At 43.3% G+C, this 19,943-nt stretch overlaps 2 protein-coding genes and 1 pseudogene across 2 annotated transcripts; 2 read left to right on the top strand and 1 right to left on the bottom strand.

The window, feature by feature from the left end:
• The first annotated feature begins 631 nt into the window (after window positions 1–631).
• LOC110985391 (neutral cholesterol ester hydrolase 1-like) lies at window positions 632–7,098 on the top strand. The gene is made up of 4 exons (XM_022246378.2): window positions 632–2,013; window positions 4,261–4,483; window positions 5,007–5,070; window positions 5,485–7,098. Exons 1-4 carry the CDS (start codon window positions 1,798–1,800, stop codon window positions 6,284–6,286), a joined length of 1,305 nt encoding a protein of 434 aa, XP_022102070.2. The 5' UTR covers window positions 632–1,797; the 3' UTR covers window positions 6,287–7,098.
• A 149-nt stretch (window positions 7,099–7,247) lies between these two features.
• LOC147796808 (neutral cholesterol ester hydrolase 1-like) lies at window positions 7,248–12,581 on the top strand (annotated as a pseudogene).
• An 881-nt stretch (window positions 12,582–13,462) lies between these two features.
• Window positions 13,463–19,398, bottom strand: LOC110985360 (neutral cholesterol ester hydrolase 1-like). Its single transcript, XM_022246335.2, has 4 exons — window positions 19,099–19,398; window positions 18,607–18,829; window positions 18,440–18,503; window positions 13,463–17,483 (listed from the first exon to the last, which is right to left on the bottom strand). The coding sequence occupies exons 1-4, from the start codon at window positions 19,228–19,230 to the stop codon at window positions 16,670–16,672; spliced, it is 1,233 nt and encodes a 410-aa protein (XP_022102027.1). The 5' UTR covers window positions 19,231–19,398; the 3' UTR covers window positions 13,463–16,669.
• Window positions 19,399–19,943: the final 545 nt, after the last annotated feature.

Raw genomic sequence — 19,943 nt, forward strand, 5'->3', positions numbered from 1 at the left:
AACCAGATTTCTAGTGGAATGATCGCATGGCCACTGAAGCAGCATCAGGCAAACATGTGGTCACGGGCTGGATAAGACTTTCCCGATGACAATGGAAGCACAGGTCGCGCTCATCTATCCCAGCGTGAAAGGACGAGTTCTTAAAAGGAATTTACACTACAGTCCACTGTAAATTATGTTCATGAGAAACGACAAAAAGAGGAAATTCTTTGATTCGCCCGTTAATCAAAGAATCTCAACCTTTTTAATGTTTCTTCGAGTTAAACATATTCATCCCTCCACTGTTATCCTTATTGTACATGAGAAGAAAACGTCTTTAGTAATGCTTTTAGGCGTGAGATGAATTCACCTATCGAGTGTTGGCTAGCTATGTACACCTGTATTTACACAAAAGCTTTACTCCCAGCCCAAGCCATTAATGGAGTATATAACTTTGGGCTGGCTGCACAACTGTTTTTTAATGAACAGGGCATGTTTAAGTCACACACAGTGGATCGTAGGGCGAAGTGTCTTCATTCCCCACAAGTCAACTTGAAGATAGATTACTGCTCGAAAAAGGCTACTGCATATCTGATTACGTAGATCATTAACTAAAAAATTATCCATCAGACGGCTGTTTCCATCACAACAACTCACCGGCGTTCCAGTGTAGGACCCTGAATAAGCAAAACTAAGTTTAAGAAGGAAACATATTGCCTCTGGAGAGTGTGCCGGACTCAGTGGAGAGCTGGGTTATAAAAGACGTGTATTCAAAGCAGGCCTACGAGGTGCCATACACCAGTACCCCAGAAAAGATTCAGGGTGCTGGAACATATAGAAACCAATAGAGGGATCCCAATGCGACGCTTTTAGCGTCGATCTGCACACTTCCGCGTTTGAAAACGAGGCTGTATGTGTCAGTTTCAATTCTAAATACGTTCAGACGAATGAGAGTAAGGAGTCAAGACGCAAAATACATAAATTATGTTGAATCAGACTTTTCAGGCTGCAATTTTTTTGTGGAAGAGTCTTTCAGGATGACTCCACACGTCAAATCAAACGAAAAAATAACGGCAATTTACCGCAAATTAACGTACCTGCGATGATCGTGTATCTGCATGTGCAGTGGGCGTGGTTCGAACTGAAGTGGCATCACGCTTAAGAAACGGATACTGCATATACTGTGTCGACTCCGCGGGCGGGCACGGCGCGCGACCGAGTTCAACACAGAGGCCCATGGTTTCGATGCTGATATGCACAGACAACGCTAATATGAAATCCACCTATGGTCCCTCGGGTTTGCCGGTTACTGCTTTATTTGTTGAACATCAATCTCTCATGCGTAACCATGGAGGACGGACCACAAACTTTCATATTGTAACCTGCTGACCTTTGCGTATGGGAGTAAACGTGTTCAGGGACTCATAGATTTGTTCACGCGTAGGCCAGTACCCGGCCCCACACGTTTGATAAACCCGGAACTTGAAGGTATAAGCATGGTATAACGCATCGCGTGAAAACAACTCAGGCTGATTCAAATTTATTGAAGATTGACAGGGACCTTCCCCCTTTTAAACTAAACCTCTGTTTTTTCCAGGGAATATGATTAACCTTTCACTAAAGGAAATACAGTGATATTTGTTTCCAGTAATAATCATCAGACTGCTTAATAATAATAATAACACTCAGTGAGTTGAATTGCGGTGTTATCTTTTTGTAATGCAACAAGCTATTCAATCGCTCCTGTGACCTCCAACCTTAGCCGGGATTACGCAATGTTCAGTGACGTCTTGATCATGCAGCTGATACGAGCTATATATGCAATCCCACGTATTGGATATCTCGCCTATACAGCAGGCCTACGTTGTTCGTCTAGAGCAACTCAGGTTGAACAAAATCGTCATGACGCGGATTGTCCTGGCCGCGCTAGTGGTCGTGGTTGCTGTGGTGGCGTACGTAGTGCTGGAACCGGTCCCGGACGATGTTGGGGACAGCCCGTGGACGGTGAAATTGTTTTCACTCCGGCGAAGTTTGGTAGGTCGACGACATATCACGCTGGCTGACCAGTATCTGCACATGGATTGTGTAGTCATTGTGCACAATGACTTCATGATTAGGAAGCAGGCTACAAGCGTTTTCATGCAGTTTAAATTTTTGAAAAATGGCCATTAGATAGTGCCGGCCCCCAAACTGCCTGCGCGGGCCAAATCAATATTTGCTCTCCGTCCGGCTTGTGGAAAAGGATGGAAGCTACTTGTACTGTACTAGCAGGTCTACCAGCTGAGTTTCTGAAAATATTAAACAAAACAACAAGGGCCTCCAAGTTGGTCCATTTTGAAATGGAATGTACGCATCAATTTAACAACCGACAATGGGTTTTGTGACTGTTTTATGGTAATCATCTCTTGACAGAGATATATATCTTTAAAGGAAATAAATAATGAGGAAATGAGCTTTAATTTGATGTGTGTCTTGAACACCTGAGAAACTTGTAATTGTCATTCATTTAACACTGTAATAGCAGCTTAATTACTTACTTGTCTGAAAGCCTTTGCTTAATGATGAAATATGGCTGTACAGCGAGTACCATCTTATTGGATCCGTTAGTTCATTCATTCCATTTTCTAGGCAGGCCCTACATGTACTATATTGAACGGATAGGCCTAGTAGGCCTACTCAATTATGTATTTACACGTGTTGTACACGCCTATGTGTCCTGGCTTGAAAAAAGAACAGAAACTTTTCAGGGTTTTAAATGCACTTGTTTGATTCAAAAATTCCAGCAAATACCTGGATTATGTTTTTGAGTGCTGTTTATGCTGCTCAAATCATAAGGGCGCTGTGACCAGTCGATTGTTAACGCGTCTTCAATGTCTTGACTTCTAGCGTCCATTCATAAGTAACGCAAATTTATGTTACAGTGTTTCAGTCAAACAGGATTAAGACCGAGCAAAAATTGCGCAATAAAGTAATCTACAACAGGTATTAATTAAATACATAAAGAACTATACTAATGCCATAAAGTGAACCGACTGCAGAGTCCCATATTAATGAAGTGCTTGAAAAAAAAGAAGAAAAAAGGGAAGCCGGGATTTCTTGGTGAATGTAGCAAGTTTTCAAAGTTTATACCTCATGAAAAGTTTGTACATTAAAGCCCGAAATATGATGCTTGGATCACACAGGGGGTGTAAATCCTGCGGGAGGATGAAGGGTATCTCCCCAATTTGTGTGTGTGTGTGGGGGGGATAGATAGATCATTTTTCACAGTTTTTATGGTGAAAAAAGGGTGGATTTCTAGGTATTTTTTAACTTCCCAGCACGAAATATATTTTCAGCCTTAAAAGTATGTAATTTGTTGTATGGTTTAGAGTTTAGGCTTACATATTAACTTTGTCATGGGAAAACTCTCAAAGTATCTTGGCGTCCAGCAATGCCCCAACCCTGGGATTTTTTTATCAGTCATTCCTACCCCCTCTCCTAGTCCCCGGCACAAATTTACACTATTGGGTCAGGCATGCGAATGGCTGACTCTGACTCTGTGAATCAATTCATTAAAGCCAAAGACTTCAGTTGTAGTTTAAAACCTGTTTACTTCGGCCTAAAAATAGGCTTCATGGAAGGGGAAGGAACCGAGGGTAAAAGATGCACAGGGTTGCCTGAAAAACCACAACGCAGACATTGAGATGAGAATTGTTGTGTTGTCAAAAAGTTCAGATACCTTGGAGTTGCACCTCAGTCAACAACGATACACTTTGTGGTAAAATAATTATGGGCTTGATGATGTCTCCAGCCAGCGCATGACGTGCCTGGAAAACACAATAATTGTCGACAAGCCACTTGATGTCATATCGATTACAATTTTTGGCCCGAGCACATTTGAAAAGGGCCCGTAATTCTATATGTCCAGCCCTCGCGTGCGGATCAAGGGGTGGGGGTCGATCCCCCTGCTTGGACACCAGAAATGAAATAATTTAAAAGAACGATAGAAAAACATACTATAAAAAGATGACATCCATGAAAAGTTATTACTTCTGAGTGCATATTTAACAATTTAATTTATTATCTATGTGTACTTCGTGACATTAAAAAAAATACAATGGCCTTAATCACCCTGGAAAAAAATTCTGTGTCCACCCCTGACCCTGGGGTTCTGTGCTACACTTGTGATTTCAGGGACATCAGCATCAAAGGACATTCAACACTGCCCTAATTCCTCAGTGATATTGCAGTTGTGTTTTCTTGAGCTTCTATAGATGTTAAATTTGTTATTCACTGTTTTAGAAACCCTACATTAAATGGTGGACCCCGAGTGGCCTCGACCAGTGGCTGGATGAAACAACCAGGGCCAGCCTCCAGGAAGGCGGGCCTAAGGTGCCGTACTGGGAAGCGGTGTTTGACCGGGTACCGGTCCGGATATTTGCCGATGAGTCAGCGGAAGGAAAGACCGGTAAACGGCCGGCTATTGTCTACTATCACGGAGGAGGGTTTATACGAGGAAACTTAGGTGCGTAGCCTCAGCAGCGCCTACAGTCTACAGTTAGAAAGCTTAAGAATAGATCGGGAGATTGGGAGTTTTACCTAGTTGTTTGTGCACAAATTCGAGGAAATTTAAAAAACACAACGTATATTGTGGATTGTTGGGGAAATGAAGGGAAGCTGTGAACTTGTGATATTTTCACAGACTTCCAGAAAACTTTGGGACTCGTTGCATATTTACGGGAATCAAGTTTTATTGCGTGGCTTGCAAGAAAAATCGACGAAAATAGCTTGAAGATCTCATAACACCTTCTAAAGATATAATAAAGTGCATTTTTAAAGTTATACTTCTGTGTTAACCCCAATCATTTGTTCATGTACAGCAAAGTACAAAAATTGGAGAAAAAACATATTACTGGAAAACACTAGACGCTCCCTGTGTATAAAGAGATCATTTTGTAAAGTTAACCAAACTTCGATTTCAGTCATGATCTTGCCAGAAATTCGACGGATATTAAAAACTGAAACATCAATTCCCCCTTTGCCCTCAGATACCCACCATCCCATAACAGCCATGCTGGCGAAGGGGCTCGATGCTGTTGTAATTTCTGTCGAGTAAGTAAACTTCTGTTTGCGTTCACCGCCTAATCAGTGCTATTAATTAATTGTCAGGACGAAAATGGGATAAGTGGTTCCTTACAAGGAGAGCCGAAGTTATGTTTTTATGTACATTTTAAACACAAGTCGCCAACGACCTCTGAAAGCCATTTCAGGATGAGGGCCACTAGAAAGCAAAACAATAGGGCCAAAAGAAGACAAAGCTAGAAGCCTTTGTTTTGTTTCTGGAATTTGACTTTTAACCCTGTGTAACTGAAGACATAAAAATAAAACACATACACACACACAGGTTGAAATTTCAAATATTCTATTAATTATTTCTGTTCGGAGATTTTCAAATGAGCATTGGACGTTGATGCAAAAAGTGGCTGAGATGCATCACTCTTCAAGCTTGTCTGTTTCATATTTCAGCTATCTGTTGTCGCCAAAGTATCGCTTTCCTGCAGCGATCGACGACTGCACAGCTGCTACGGTCTGGTTCCTGAAGCATCTCGACGGCTACAACGTTGACCCTTCCAGAGTAGCCCTCATGGGTGATAGCGCCGGGGGGAACCTGGCTGCAGCAGTATCGCAACGGTTTACCTTCGACCGTCAGTACCGGGATCTTCCCAAGATCAAGTTGCAAGTCTTGCTCTACCCCTGCTTACAGGCATTCGACTTCCACACGCCGTCTTACCAGCAATATGGTGACTACACAACATTGCTGCTGGACAGGGCTATGATGACATTCATGTGGGACTCGTATCTCCACGGTAAAAAGGGAAGTTCTCGGAAGGCCATGCTGATCAACAACCACACCTCAGCAGCTGCCAAGAGGTCCCCTCTTGTCCAAAAATGTCTCTCGCACGATCTCATCCCAGCTGGGTTCAAGCAGACGGGCTACAAAGCGCCTTCAACCGACTTCGGGGACGAAGGAATCTACGATGAGATCAAAGGAGTTCTTTTGAATCCAGACTACGCTCCTCTCATGCGAGAAAATCTCAAAGGTCTCCCAGAGGCGTACATCTTAACAGCCAAGTACGACATTTTGAGGGATGATGGCATCATGTACGCCAAGCGACTGGAGAAGGCAGGAGTTCATGTCACTTGGAAGCACTATAAGAAAGGTTTTCACGGCATGTTCACCAGCTCAGAAAGCCTACCCGTACCGTCCACACCGCCAGGCCGTCAGAGTGTTTCAGATTTTCTCCAGTTTGCTCGGAAGAAACTGTAAACATCGTGTCCTTACCTGTTCAAGGAAAGAAGTGTTTCACTTTAAATGAAATCTGTAATTACAACAGAAAATATTAGCGCATCAAATCTAAAAAAATCATAGAGAATATGAAACCGTAGAACGGTGTTTTTAATTGTTTAGAGCGTTTTTCACTGTGTTTAAAGTTATAATTAGGCCTATTCTATGTCACAATTGCTTTTTCTGCGTCTATCTGTCTGTTGTACGGTTAACTGTACATTCTTAAAAACTGACTTACTGACTTTGGGAGCTAAACTTTGGGAGCTAAACAGGCTGAGGGTTTTCGCGAACAGCATACGTCATACACGAGAGCGCTTCCCTCAGCTCATCGCTTCCCAATATAGGCCTATCTACAAAATGTACACGTCATGAAGCACTGAGGGCGGCTTACAGCCAAGATGAGTACGTTAGTGTCGTGCACAAGTGACAGCTTGAGTGTCAGTTATACTAGAAAATATTCGACCGTCCTCCAATCGAATACAAGTATTCAAATATCCAGCTGTTCAAAATTCCCACGAACGAAGAAACAATATGCACATTTATAGAAATGGCGGGCAAAGAAAACTTTGAAGGAAAAGTAATTTGAGGTATATTTTTGAACATATGCATTACCTGACTTGAAGTTTACTGGTAACATCTTATTTTGCTTTTATAGAATCTAGAAATAGCCACTTTAAAACAAATGATTTTTTTCCTTTTAAAATTTCAGTGTAATATTTACTCAGAGTATTGAAATTGGAAAATTTAATTTCGAATAATGACCAATACAGCCCTAAACGAGAGGTTAAAAATAATTAAGAGCCCAAGATCGGCAGTTAGTCCTATATATAGACATACTAAGCAAACCATGTGAAGCCTTGACAATAGGCCTACCAGCTCATTTGAACGGGGCAAAACCTTCATGACAAGTAAATACGAAACTTGATGGTGACACATCGCATGAACACAATTCGGACCGTTTCAGGAAATTCAACAATACAGCAATACGCGTGCACGAGGTCTGCCCTATCAGCGCGGTCCATAAAGCTCTGTGCAAAACCTAGAGTGCTCGTGTGCTGACGTGGATGTGCAGCCGCCATTGCCATTGTGGGCGGAAGTAAGCTAAAAGTGCCCGGAAGTGATATAACCAAAGATTATATACCGCCGCGCTGCGGCGCAAGATGGGTAATTCGGCCATAATGGTGTTATCACCATGGGCGCCATTCGAGTGTGAACGTTAATGTGTGTGCGTGTGCCTGTTGCGGCGCCTGCGCCTGTGCATTAAACGGCACTGCGCAGGCTTAGTCCAACCAGAATGGCGCCCATGTGATAACAACGTTTGACGTATATTTAGGGTGAAGTTCCCCATCTTGCGCCGCTACGCGGCGCTATACGATCTTTGATATAACCACGGGCTGCCTTTAAACAGGTTTCACTGGGACCAGAATGTGCTTCTGTGACGTGTATCTGTACGTATCACACGTAACGAGCAATCCGGTTCGTAAGTGACTTCGTCACAAAGGTGGACGCGGCACGATTTGCAGGCTCTCATAGGACAATCGCTGAAGTTGAGCGTTAACTTCCGGTTCCATGGTTCCATGTAAACGGTGATCAATGCATGTAAGTGTGACGTCACTTTGAACCAGAAAGTGCAGTGCAAACAAATGGAGTACGTGCGCGTGTTGGTTTACGCGCTGGTTCTCGTGCTAATGCCTTTTACACACTAATTGTGCGCGTGACGTATTCACTTCGGTACTCTTATGCAGTGCACGTGTGCAGTGGGCGTGGTTTAAAATAAAGTGACGTTACACTTACGAACCGGATACGAACACCGCGCGCACGTTCGCGCCTGGCATGTTTGAATTTTTCCACGATGGCAATAGAGCACCGAAGTGAATACGTCACGCGTACAATTAGTTTGTAAAAGGTATAAGGGTGCATTCCACCAAATGGTTGTATTTCTGCGCACGAGCTCATTAATATGTTGTGATCCCACGGGGTTTTTAAAATAAGACAGGCCATAATCAGGAGGCATCATAGAAACATTTCTATAAATCTCGAATTGAGGACTGATAGTCTCCAGTTCAGGGTATTTCTTTCACAAAAAGCTCGAAATTGCGGACCTATTTTGGATAGAGGCGGGCGGACACATTCAGAAATGAGCGCTTAGTTTATTGCTATTTTGGGGGTATCTTTGTTCAAAGGCGAACAAAAATTTTATGTATCTAACCCCCATGAAATTGAAACGAAAAGTGATCTTCTGGGCATAATCTTGAATTTCCAGTGAAAAAAGCGAAGGCTAACCTCTTCACAAGAGTCAACAGGCGGCGCTATTTCGGTCCAATGTTGCACTGTTTTCTGTAGGCGCATATTTGGTGTAGTACAACCATAAGCGCGAGAACCAGTGCGCAAACCAACATGCGCGCGTACTCCGTTCGTTTGCACTGCACTTTCTGGTTCACAGTGACGTCACACTTCGGTACTCTATGGTCGTTGCTTCAGGTCAGCGACGAGTACGCACTGTAGGTTTTTCATTGAGCTCAATAGCGCGGTCATACACGGACTCGCTTGACGCCCACGTGCATTTGGCATTGAGGCCAGTTTGGTATTGAAAAAACACGTGTGCGATGACGGCCCTGGTAAGGGCATCGTGTTAGCTAGAAAAACCACCTCAACTGATTTCTACAACGTACAATGTACCCTGCAGAAACAGTCTCTTCGATATGCGACAAGAAACGTTTCAGATTATCACCGTATCATTTCACCACAAGTACGTTTGAAAAAGGAATACTTCTAGGTATATGTAACTCATTCAGATTCTGTTGGTCCTGTATTTTCTTGATCTGCCTTCTACTTTTTTCAATACAAAAGAATACCTACGTTAAATGGTGGACACCGACTGGCCTCGACCAGTGGCTAGATGAAAGATCCAGGGTGCAGTCCCGTTCAGGTGGGCCCAGCGCGCCGTACAGAGAAGCGGAGTTTGACCGGGTACCAATCCGGATATTTGCCGATGAGCCAGCAGAAGGAAAACGGCCGGCCATTGTCTATACTACCACGGAGGAGGGTTTATAGGGGGAAACTTGGGTGTGTAGTCTGATCAATGCCTACTGTCTCCAGTTTAAGATCTCGATAAAAGAATAAAGAGACGGAGCAAGATCCTGGCATGGGGGGGTGTCATATTGGTCATATTTTTGCGGACTTGCAGACGCATTACATTGTTACTAGCAAATCATCATTTATTTGCTATACCATTTGTTCGTATTATTTTTGGAGTTATGAAAGCAGATGTGGTATCAAGTCAAGTTTTTGCAAATCCAAGTAAAGTCACAAGTCATTTTGGCAATTCTACGTCAAGTCACAAGTTAAAAACTGTTAGTTACAAGTCTAGTCACAAGTGAAAAAAAATTGCGGCTTGAGTCCAAGTCAAGAGACTCGAGTCTACACGCTGCTTAACAGTCTTTCAGAAATTTCCAGGACCAGGGGCATATTTGCCCGAATTATGTATAATTGCAGGACATGATCAAAATTTGAGGAAACTATTTGGAAGATCTAGGAATGCCTTTAACGGATGTAAAAAACTACCCCTATAAATTCACGCTGCAGTCTCATCCTACAACCCTATCTCCTTGTACAACAGAGTACAGATCAATGACTTTCCCTTTTCAAACAATTTTTCGTTTTTAAAGGTAGCCAATTTGCATTGAATTGTGCTGACATTAAAGACTGCAACGTCCATATACCCTCTATGCTTCCAGATTCCTATCATCCCTTAACAGCAATGCTAGCGAGAGGGCTAGACGCCGTTGTAATTTCTGTCGAGTAAGTAAACTTAACATTTTTCTGTTCACTGTCTAAACTTCGTTGTCATTTTCACACATTAAATAAGTATCCGTTTTAGGACGAAAATGGGACCAGTTGTTCTTTGTGGATTCGACTTACAAAGCTAACTTTTGATGTATATGAACGTCCGTGGATATTTGGTTGTTGACGGAAACTTAACCAAAAGTTATTTTGCACAGCAACTTTCTTGTCTTAGAAATTCTTCAAATCTTAGTCTGGTTCTGCGCCTACATAGTCGCTGTGACTTGGTATTCAGAAAGTGAAAATCAGCCATTTTTCAATTTCATTGAGAAAAATCCTCCATAGCCACGAATCAGCAGAAAGAAAATTTAATATTTTGTAATGAAATGCTGGAGTCAATTTGAAAAAAACAAAAACAAAAGAAACGTCTCACATTTTGGGACGAGAAAAAAGGACGTCAGCTCGGGATCAATCCCAGCTGGCAGCACATCATGTGATCCAAAGTTGTGCGCATTATCCACTAGACCGCTGAACCCACTTGAAATTTAATTACCTTTATGACTTACTTGTGTCTATGCATTAAAGAGGGTGCTCAATATTTGCAGCCAGCTAAATACCGTCCAGTTTCATTTCCCAACAATGCTAAATATCCACTGTCTATGAGCGTTTTCGAATCGAGTGGATTTGGCGTAGACCGACTTTGGTTTCGCTGGATCCAGCCATTTTGAAGCAGCGTTCGAAACCATATGTTCAACCGCTGACTGGAACCAGCGAAACCGAAGTCTAACCCGAATCTACTCGTTTCTAAAGTACTCTATATACAAGCCGCCCATGCAAGGTCTATGAAGGCCGCTCAAGGTGAGAGCTATAAAGAAGCAAGCAAGAAAGGAGGAAAGATGATGAAGAGTAGCAAACGAAGGCAATCAAAATGGATGTAAAAGATGCTTGTTTGTAATGTTTTAGCTATGGTTTATGATTCCAAGTGTTTTGTAAAAACTTTTCCTTCGGAGGTTTTCAAATGTGCACGTGGCATGGATGTGAGAAAAGCTGCAATGCATAACTGATAATGCATGTCTATTTCTTTTTTCAACTATCGTTTGTCACCAAAGTACCTCTTTCCAGCAGCGATAGACGACTGCACGGCTGCCACGGTCTGTTCCTGAAACACCTCGATGACTACAACGTTGACCCTGCTAGAGCAGCCCTCGTGGGCCCCAGCGCCGGGGGGAACCTGGCTGCAGCAGTATCGCAACGGTTTACCTTCGACCATCAGTACCGGGATCTTCCCAAGATCAGGTTGCAAGTCTTGCTCTACCCCTGCTTACAGGCATTCGACTTCCACAAGCCGTCTTACCAGCAATACTGTGACTACACAACATTGCTGCTGGACGGGGCTACAATGACATTCATGTGGGACTCGTATCTCCACGGTAAAAAGGGAAGTTCTCGGGAGGCCATGCTGATCAACAACCACACATCAGCAGCTGCCAAGAGGTCCCCATTTGTTCAAAAATGTCTCTCGCACGATCTTATTCCGGCTGAGTTCAAGCTTTCAGGCTACAAACCACCTTCAACCGACTTCGGGCCGTGGGCTGCGCTAATGCCATGGTGCACTGTCCCAATTCAAGGAGAATTCTCCGCAAAGCTTTGGGGGTTAAAAAAGTACCCCCAAATCTCTTTCGAAAAAAGGAGTCGGTGGGGCCAAGATGATCATACCTTTGCGCTTTGTGTCTTGACTCCTTACTTTCAATCGTCTGATCGTAATAATACGACGAAGAATCGTTTGCAGCAGGCACAGCGTCACTTTGTGGCAGACAGTATATGTACACGCATCGTGCATATCTCGCCGCGGCGTTGTCGTGTGAAGCTGACACATACAGCCTCGTTTTCAAAAACGGAAGTGCGTAGATCGATGCTAAACGCGTCGTATTGGGATCCCTCCATAGGTTCAGGGTCTCCCATTTGGGGGAAAAGCAAACAAAAATGTTATTGAAAATTGTCAGAAGAGCTGAGAAAGTTAAGAGAAGTCAAGACACGTCAAGAACCTTCACTTTTTAAGGGTGAGTTTGTTTTGGGCGGATAATTAAAAAAAATGATTCATTAATCTACTAAAATTTGAAAAGTAAATGAATTCTGAAGGACCAGACAACACATTTCTTTTGTTTGACAGTTAAGTGCACCCTGATCCTACACCATATGAAAGCAAGATATGGGAAGGAGAGCGCCCTCCCCATCGCCGTGTTGGTCACTGATCGGAATCTGAAGAGTTCTTTTCAGACATGGGGGGAGGGGGAATGTGTTACGTAACAATAGTCTAGAGTGTGTATACCGATTGGACATGGAGCGGGGACCTTCCGTCCCATATCTTGCCGGGTATCCACTTCGAGCGGAACAATATAGGGCATGTTTTTTGGTACTGACCACATAGGCGCGCCATGAGGCGCGCACGTATATGCGCGTTTGACGCGGAGCACGCTGAGTACGCGTAACTAATTTATTCCGGTTTTTATGGTCTTTGCGTACACGCAGAACGCGTGCAAGAACCCGCTTGTAACCACCTGTCTTTCGCCGTTTTTTTTTTTGGGGGGGGGGGGCTGCACTTCAGCTCCGGGAGGATCACAGACAAAGAAACACATAAACGGACAGCTCCTATTCAAAACAACGGCGGGGTACCATAGCCGAGACGGCACTCGACTAAATCTAAAAGCGTGGGCAAATTCGACCCTAGGTATAGGGAATTTACACACAGTTGAAGAATTCCAACCATAAAATTCTATAAAGCCATTTTTCGATTGGAAAAAAATCCTCTGTTTACTTAATCTGGCTCATACAGATGCAAAACAGTGCGGTTGCAACATTTGAAAAGAAGAGATAGCCCTACAAACGAGTAAAAAGGGAACGTCTTTTTATAGCACATGTAAGCAAATACATGCAATCTTAGTGAGTAACATGCAATTTGCACTGAACGCGCTGCCATTCATCGTTTCACCCACTGCTTGCTTTTTAAAATCAAGGTTATGCGCGCAAGACTGGTGGTCTATGTGTTTATATGTCTGTGGGGCAGATACCCTACACGCGTTTGAATGACCTCGGACGCGTTTCATTTTGGGCATGCGCTGCTGTATTACCAACCTGTGTCACCAGCTGTCACAGTTTCGAAAACATTTCAATGGCAAGATTGGAATCTTCGAAGTTATGCAAAAGAGCGATCACCTGAGCTCGGATTATGTGACGATGGAAGACTGTATACAGTGGCTGTTGAGCTAGGTTTTTTTTTTTAAATAATTCAGATGAAAGAATGTCGAAACTTCCAACTTAAAATTTACTTGAACATAATTAACTCAAACTCGAGAAAACAATCCAAACTCAGAACAATTCACAACAAAATATGAGGTTAATTCCAACAAATTTTCATTTTCAGCAGCAGTTTTAGGTAACTTATCTCACTCTAAGGCTTTGCAAACCTCAAATATCAAAGCTTAAAATGAACTCAAATTAATCAAACAAATAGTCCACAGTGTGTATGGCGATTGGACAAGTGGGGGGGTACCCCTCAGTCTCATTTCTTGCTGGATATAACTTTGTTACAAAAAGCCATGATTGCACGACGATGGTAAAGTACAACAGCAAGTCAAGTCGATTTAGCGCAAAGGGAAAACAAAAAGTAGTAATTGAAGCACGGAGACAGATTTAAGTTACAAAAAAATTACAAGACAAGAACAATTGACTAACTTGGACAACCGTGGGAGGCCTGAAAATGAAACCAGTTACAAATAATTATTTGTCCGTGTCCCTTGGTTTGTAGATGTATTTCGGCGGCAAATTGTTCACATGGAAGGTTTACTGAGCTAATTTACCGAGATCGCCCAACTTGGTCCTTATAGCCCGCACACCTGGGATTTAAGGACAAATTGCTCTATTGCTGTCATCGATGTTGTAATGATATTGTATTACATATGACTGTTACACACACACGCGCAGTTTTGAATGACAGTGTTACTGTTTGAACCTGTGTCAAGGTGTACTTTGCGTCAGGGAGATGTGAATTTTAATCATGGGTTTTGCCTTAACATCGACTTATATACTCAGCACTGTATACTCAGTGCTTGTCCGAGAGCTCACTCGGGAGGGACTCGACTCTACGACCTCCTGATTAGTGCAGACACGTTTACCTCCCGACCACCGAGGTTGCCGGTGTAACGGTCTCATTTATCTGAAATGCTCGGATTTCCAGAAGAATGCACCGGATAAATACGGGTATTTCAAGATGTTAAATTTAATTATATGTTTTGCTCTCAGTTTGAACTGAATATAATGCACAATATTTTTCTAAAAAGTCTGACAATGGCCTTCAGTTAAATCCACTGTGTTACTGAGGCGTTGCTTGCAGTTTCCACTCATTCCTTGAGATTTTACTTGTTTCAACTTGAGTAATTATGAAGTATTCTCTTGAATATGCAGATCCAAGTGTCCATTCGGCTTAAAAACACTATTAAAGGTCTGAGTATATACTTGGACGTTGATATAATCGTTCTTGATGCTCAAAGTATCAGCATTCGGATTTGCGTCACGCTCGACACTTCAGTTGGGCTTGGATAAATGTTCATTAATAACGACACTGAAAAATGGTGCTGTCTACTACTGCAAATCTATGCACGTGCACTTTTCAGTGATGTAGTCGAGTACTTTTTAAGAACCAAGCTCTCTACCAAATATTTAACTAGTTAGGAGGGAACAAAGCTTAAGTACGTCGGCATTTAATGGTACATTCATAAAGGTAAGATTACAAAGCAACATAATGACTTCAGACAATCACTGTTTGATTAAAGTTAACTTTTTAGGACAAAAGTACTCGGAAAGTATCGGCCGAGTACTTTCCAAGTACTTTTCTCCTTAAAACTTAAATTTTACATAACTGGGAGTGTCTGAAGTCTAACATTTATTTTGTAATCTTACATTTGCACATTTACCATCAAATGCCTGTGCACTCTGGCTTTATTCCCTCTTACCCAGTTCAGTATTTTGCGGAGAACGTTCGTACTCGGAAAGTACTCGACTACAACACTGGCACTTTCGCCTTTTGACCTTTTTCCAGTGATGTCACGATCGTGCTGGACCTATGACGTGTTATGATGGTAATCTACCTATTCAAGATAAACTAGTCGGGAATAGAGCGCTCGCACGTGGTTGCAGCTGTCCGTAGGAATATACATGTATGCGATCACCGTGGCCAAGGCGGTCCGCACTTGGTGGTATTGTTTACACGTGGGTGAAAAAAGTCCATTTGAGGTATGGCGAACACAAAACCAGGGCGGTATTCGGTTCCGGTAAAATCTTTTGAGTTTACTCCAAATTTAGCTACTTCGAATAACGCCTTCCTATTCTGTCTCTGGCATGCTTCATAAAGGATGGAGGAGATACTTCTTTCCATTCTCTGCATGTCATAAAAGTCCTACAACAACTGGAAGTTCTTGGAACTAAGACCAGTACGGTACGCGCGTATTGCATCGCATAACTCGGACCCATCGGGCGCGGGCCGTGGTGGGAGATGTCCCGAGGCACCATGGTGACAAGCAACAGCTGGACCGGGCCAGCTGTATCGACCACACTGCACGGACATGTATAATAAAATCTGGACTCGCAGTGCCCTTAATCAGCTTACAGAGTCATTGAATCCACTCGCGGCCATTTTACCGAGCCGAGTACAAAGCTTTCCTGGCAATGTCCGCCTTTGTTCTTCCTGACGTCAATAGAAGGGAGCCAACCAACGCTTTTTATTCGGCTCGGTAAAATGGCTGCTGGTTGGCCTCTCTTTCATACAAAGGCGTTGCAAGTCCAGGATTTTTGCATACGTCCGTGCCACACTGCTGCTCAGACTAGACTGGGGTGAGCGTAATGATCCAATAGCCACACTGCACCATTGACTCAGTGTGGAGACGGGTAGGACCAGGGCTATTTAGCAGGACCACAGCGGTGAGGGATATGGAGGTGTCTCACCCGGCAAACAGTTCGGCCGTAGCCGTGACGGGCGCCGCTACGATGCTGCAAAATCTAGCACCCTAGGCTAGTTCGCACCGCACTCGCATCGGTCCAACCTAAGCTAGCTGGGCCTTCATGTGACTACCCGCGCACTTCACCATAAGAACAGTTATTTCGGAACTACCAAACTACTCTCGGAAAGGGTTGACCGCCGCACCATTTTAGGTTCTGCTCCGCACAAGCGTTTGATCCGCCGCACCAGACCGACAAGGTAGGCAAAATGTGCTGTACTGGTGTATATATAGGATTGTAAGTGCTTAGGAATTAATAAAATATAAGCCTCGTTGAAGAGCTCAACCAAAGGGAGTCTTCCGTCTCCAGGGATCACTTAGCTTCCTGCCAGAGTCCTATGTGTTATATTTATTTTTAATACCTAACCTGTGAACGGCGATTTGCTTGCTGTTGCTTATGAAAACAAAATAAATAAATAAATTTTAACTTAATTTATTTCCCAGGGCCCCAGGGAAGACCACAATCATGTGTAAATGGGCCTCCCTGATAAATCAAAGATAATAATAATAATAATTAGGTATTTTTTCCAGTTCATTTCTCATGCAGATTCTGTCGTGCAAACTGAATAAAATCCGAGACACTCTTATCGCCCACCGTAGTCGAAAGTAGTGGACGATTCTCCAAACTGAACATGCCATGATAACCCTTCATGTAGTGCTTCCAGGTAACCGGCACTCCCCCCTTCTCCAATCGCTTGGCGTACATGATGCCGTCATCCCTCAAGACGTCATACTCAGCAGTCAGGATGTACGCCTCTGGGAGTCCTCTCAGGTCTTTTCGCATGAGAGGAGCGTAGTCTGGATCCAGGAGAACTCCTTTGATCTTTTCGAAAATGCCTTCGTCTCCAAAATCGTGTGAGGTAGATTCGTAGCCACTCTGTTTGAACTCATCTGGAATGAGACCGTGAGAGAGACATTCTTGGACCAGCGGGGACCTTTTGGCGGCAGCCGAGGTGTGGTTGTTGGTCATCTTTGCCTTAACGAGGCTACCTAAATCCTTCCTACCGTGACCATACAGGCTCCACATCCACGTTGCAATTTCCGTGTCCAGTATCAAAGTACTGTAGTCGCCATATTGCTGGTACGACGGCGTTTTGAAGTCGAATGCCTGTAAGGCTGGATAGATCAAGACCTGCAGTTTCACTTTAGGCAGGTCTCGGTACTTCTTATCAAAGGTAAGTCGTTGTGCTGTTGCTGCAGCCAGATTTCCACCTGCGCTATCCCCCATGAGGGCAACCCTTGCAGGGTCAACGTTGTATTCGTTGAGGTGCTCTAGAAACCAGACTGTCGCAGCCGTGCAGTCATCTATCGCTGTCGGAAACACGTATTTTGGAGCCAAACGATACCTGTACAAGTAAAATGCAAGAACTTTGTATTTGGAAAAATGCGTATTAAGCCTTTCGACGCAACTTAATAATTTCCACGTGGACCATTACAGCTTAACAACTCAAGCCAGACTGCCTTGAAGGCAACAGTAGCTGCATGAGGGAAGAATAGTCACAGGAACAAACATGCAGTAATAACGTTAGCATAAGCTACTTCAACTGTGCACCATGACAACACAGTGCGTCTGTCTTTCAGGGCATAATTACTGGAACGAAGGTTACTGAGACAGCCAAAGTAGCCCTTAGAAAGCGGCAGCCACACTGTTACAAACTGTTGCATGAGGCAGGTGTAGTTTAAAATATCAGAGCTGCTACTTTTTATGAGGGGATTACAAATAAAATCGAGAGCTCACACATCTGGACAAGTGTGTAGCGTAAAACTCTGCGGGGAACTGGGGGATGAAAAGTGAGTATTGTCAGTGTGTGTATGACTTACCTGGCCATGGAAATTTAAAAGCAGGTGGGCGGGAGTGCTGACACCATATGAAATAATGGGCAATATTAATGATAGCGACGTACATCTGTGATATGTATTACACTCCTCGTGGCTTTTAATGTTCTTCTCCCTTACTGTGCTGTTGAATACAATTTGGTAGTTGGTAGGCGTGAAAATTCTTCACAACTGCCTTATTGTTTTTCTCACCACGAAAAAGTGGAAGATGATTCAGTAGCCCATCCCTTGGTCAAAATTGGAGGGGATACGTACCCCCATTTCGGGATTTATGCGAAGTCTTGGCAAGTCACATATATATGTTTCGTGTTCGTCGAAAAGGAACGTGACACGTGTGTGAGAGTGATGCCACTGCAGTACGGCTTCGATTTCTGGTCGCAAAATTAATTAGTTCATACAATGTACATCGCTTGTCACTTATTTCCATGTTATCACACATTGTGTCTAATAAAATGTGCAGACTTACTCCACAGATACTAAAATCAGGTTGAGTTTTCGAGCTAGTAGAGCCGTCACAGGATGGTAGCCATCTGAAGAGAAGGAAAAGATAAGAGTCAATTTCTTTATCCGTAGTATTTGATGCGACACTGGTTAACACAAGGCGAACGAAGGAGTGATCCATGACCTACTCACCTACGCTCCCTCTTATCCACCCTCCACCGTGGAAGTAGACGATGGCCGGCCGTTTAGCGGTCATCCCTCCCACTGGCTCGTCGGTAAATATCCGGACGGGAACCCGGTCAAACACCGCGTCTGTGTACGGCACATTTGGGCCAGCTGCCCTAGAGTCTTCCCTTGCCCTTTCATCGAACCACTCATTGATACCAATCGGTGTGACGAGCTTCAAGACATATTGCTACAATATATACAAGTATACCCGAAAAGCTGAATAATAACAACTAATGAGTGCCTACTACAGTGAGAACATTTCCGTAAGTTGTTTCCACGTTTTTGAGATACAAAACTATTATGAACAATTATTGTTGTGTAATCTCCTTTTTTCACGCTATAAGGGAAGTCGTATTTTCCTGGATAGGAGAAGACTAAATTACTTTCTATGATATGAAGTATGATTTAAAATTTTTATGGATGCATAGTTCATATCTTTTTATAAAACTAGCTTACAAGTCTCCATTTTAGTGCAGCGGTTTTCACCATCCAGGGACTGTCTCCTACTTCGTCAGGGACCGGTAGGACTATCACGTACGTTACCAACGCCGTCACGACCACTAGACCCGCAAGAATAACCCGCACCATATTGTCTCTTCAACAGTCTAATACACTCAGCAGCGCATAGACCATCATGCTGTCATAAAATGCTCTTGGGAAATTTTCCCACGCTAGACGGAGCCCAATTTTGAAGCTCATAGCACATCCCTTTTCGTGGCTCTGTGGTGAATCACTGTTAACTGTGACAATAACTCCAGTCGTCACAACAGTGTTCGTGTAAACTTACCTTTAGCACCGTTTTTGGTTTGCAGGTCAATCAAGGTAAACACATTGATAAAAAAGACAGCCCACACCACCGTGACAGACACAGTGAGGGTCGAGTGCCAGATCATAATCGCACTGTAAACTTGTTTTCTTGTGTCGATTGTCCATCATTGCACCACGAGAAATACTGTCCTCCTGTTCCAGGGTAGCCTTAACCTTTTCAAACTTGGAAAGGGCCTTTTAATAAGCGTGTTTAATGAATCTGTCGATTGGAGTCGACATGGACCTGAAGTCTTTAAACCGCTTTCATTTTGTCTACAACTTGTATAGGCAGCCAAAGTCTGCCGAATATGATCTTTTGGTTGGTTTTCGAGTTTACCTCCATTCATTCAGAATGGACAATTGTCTGATTCATGTCAAGTCGGGTTATATTTTCATTTAGTATTTAATTGTACGTGTATTATATGGAGTTCTGGTAATAACGTGGGATTTTTAACACACTTTGTAACATTCTATTACTTTTGCACCACCGGCCA

Source organism: Acanthaster planci, linkage group LG14, assembly GCF_054643075.1.
Source record: "Acanthaster planci isolate LZ-2023a linkage group LG14, COTS_SCS, whole genome shotgun sequence".
NCBI lineage: Eukaryota > Metazoa > Echinodermata > Asteroidea > Valvatida > Acanthasteridae > Acanthaster > Acanthaster planci.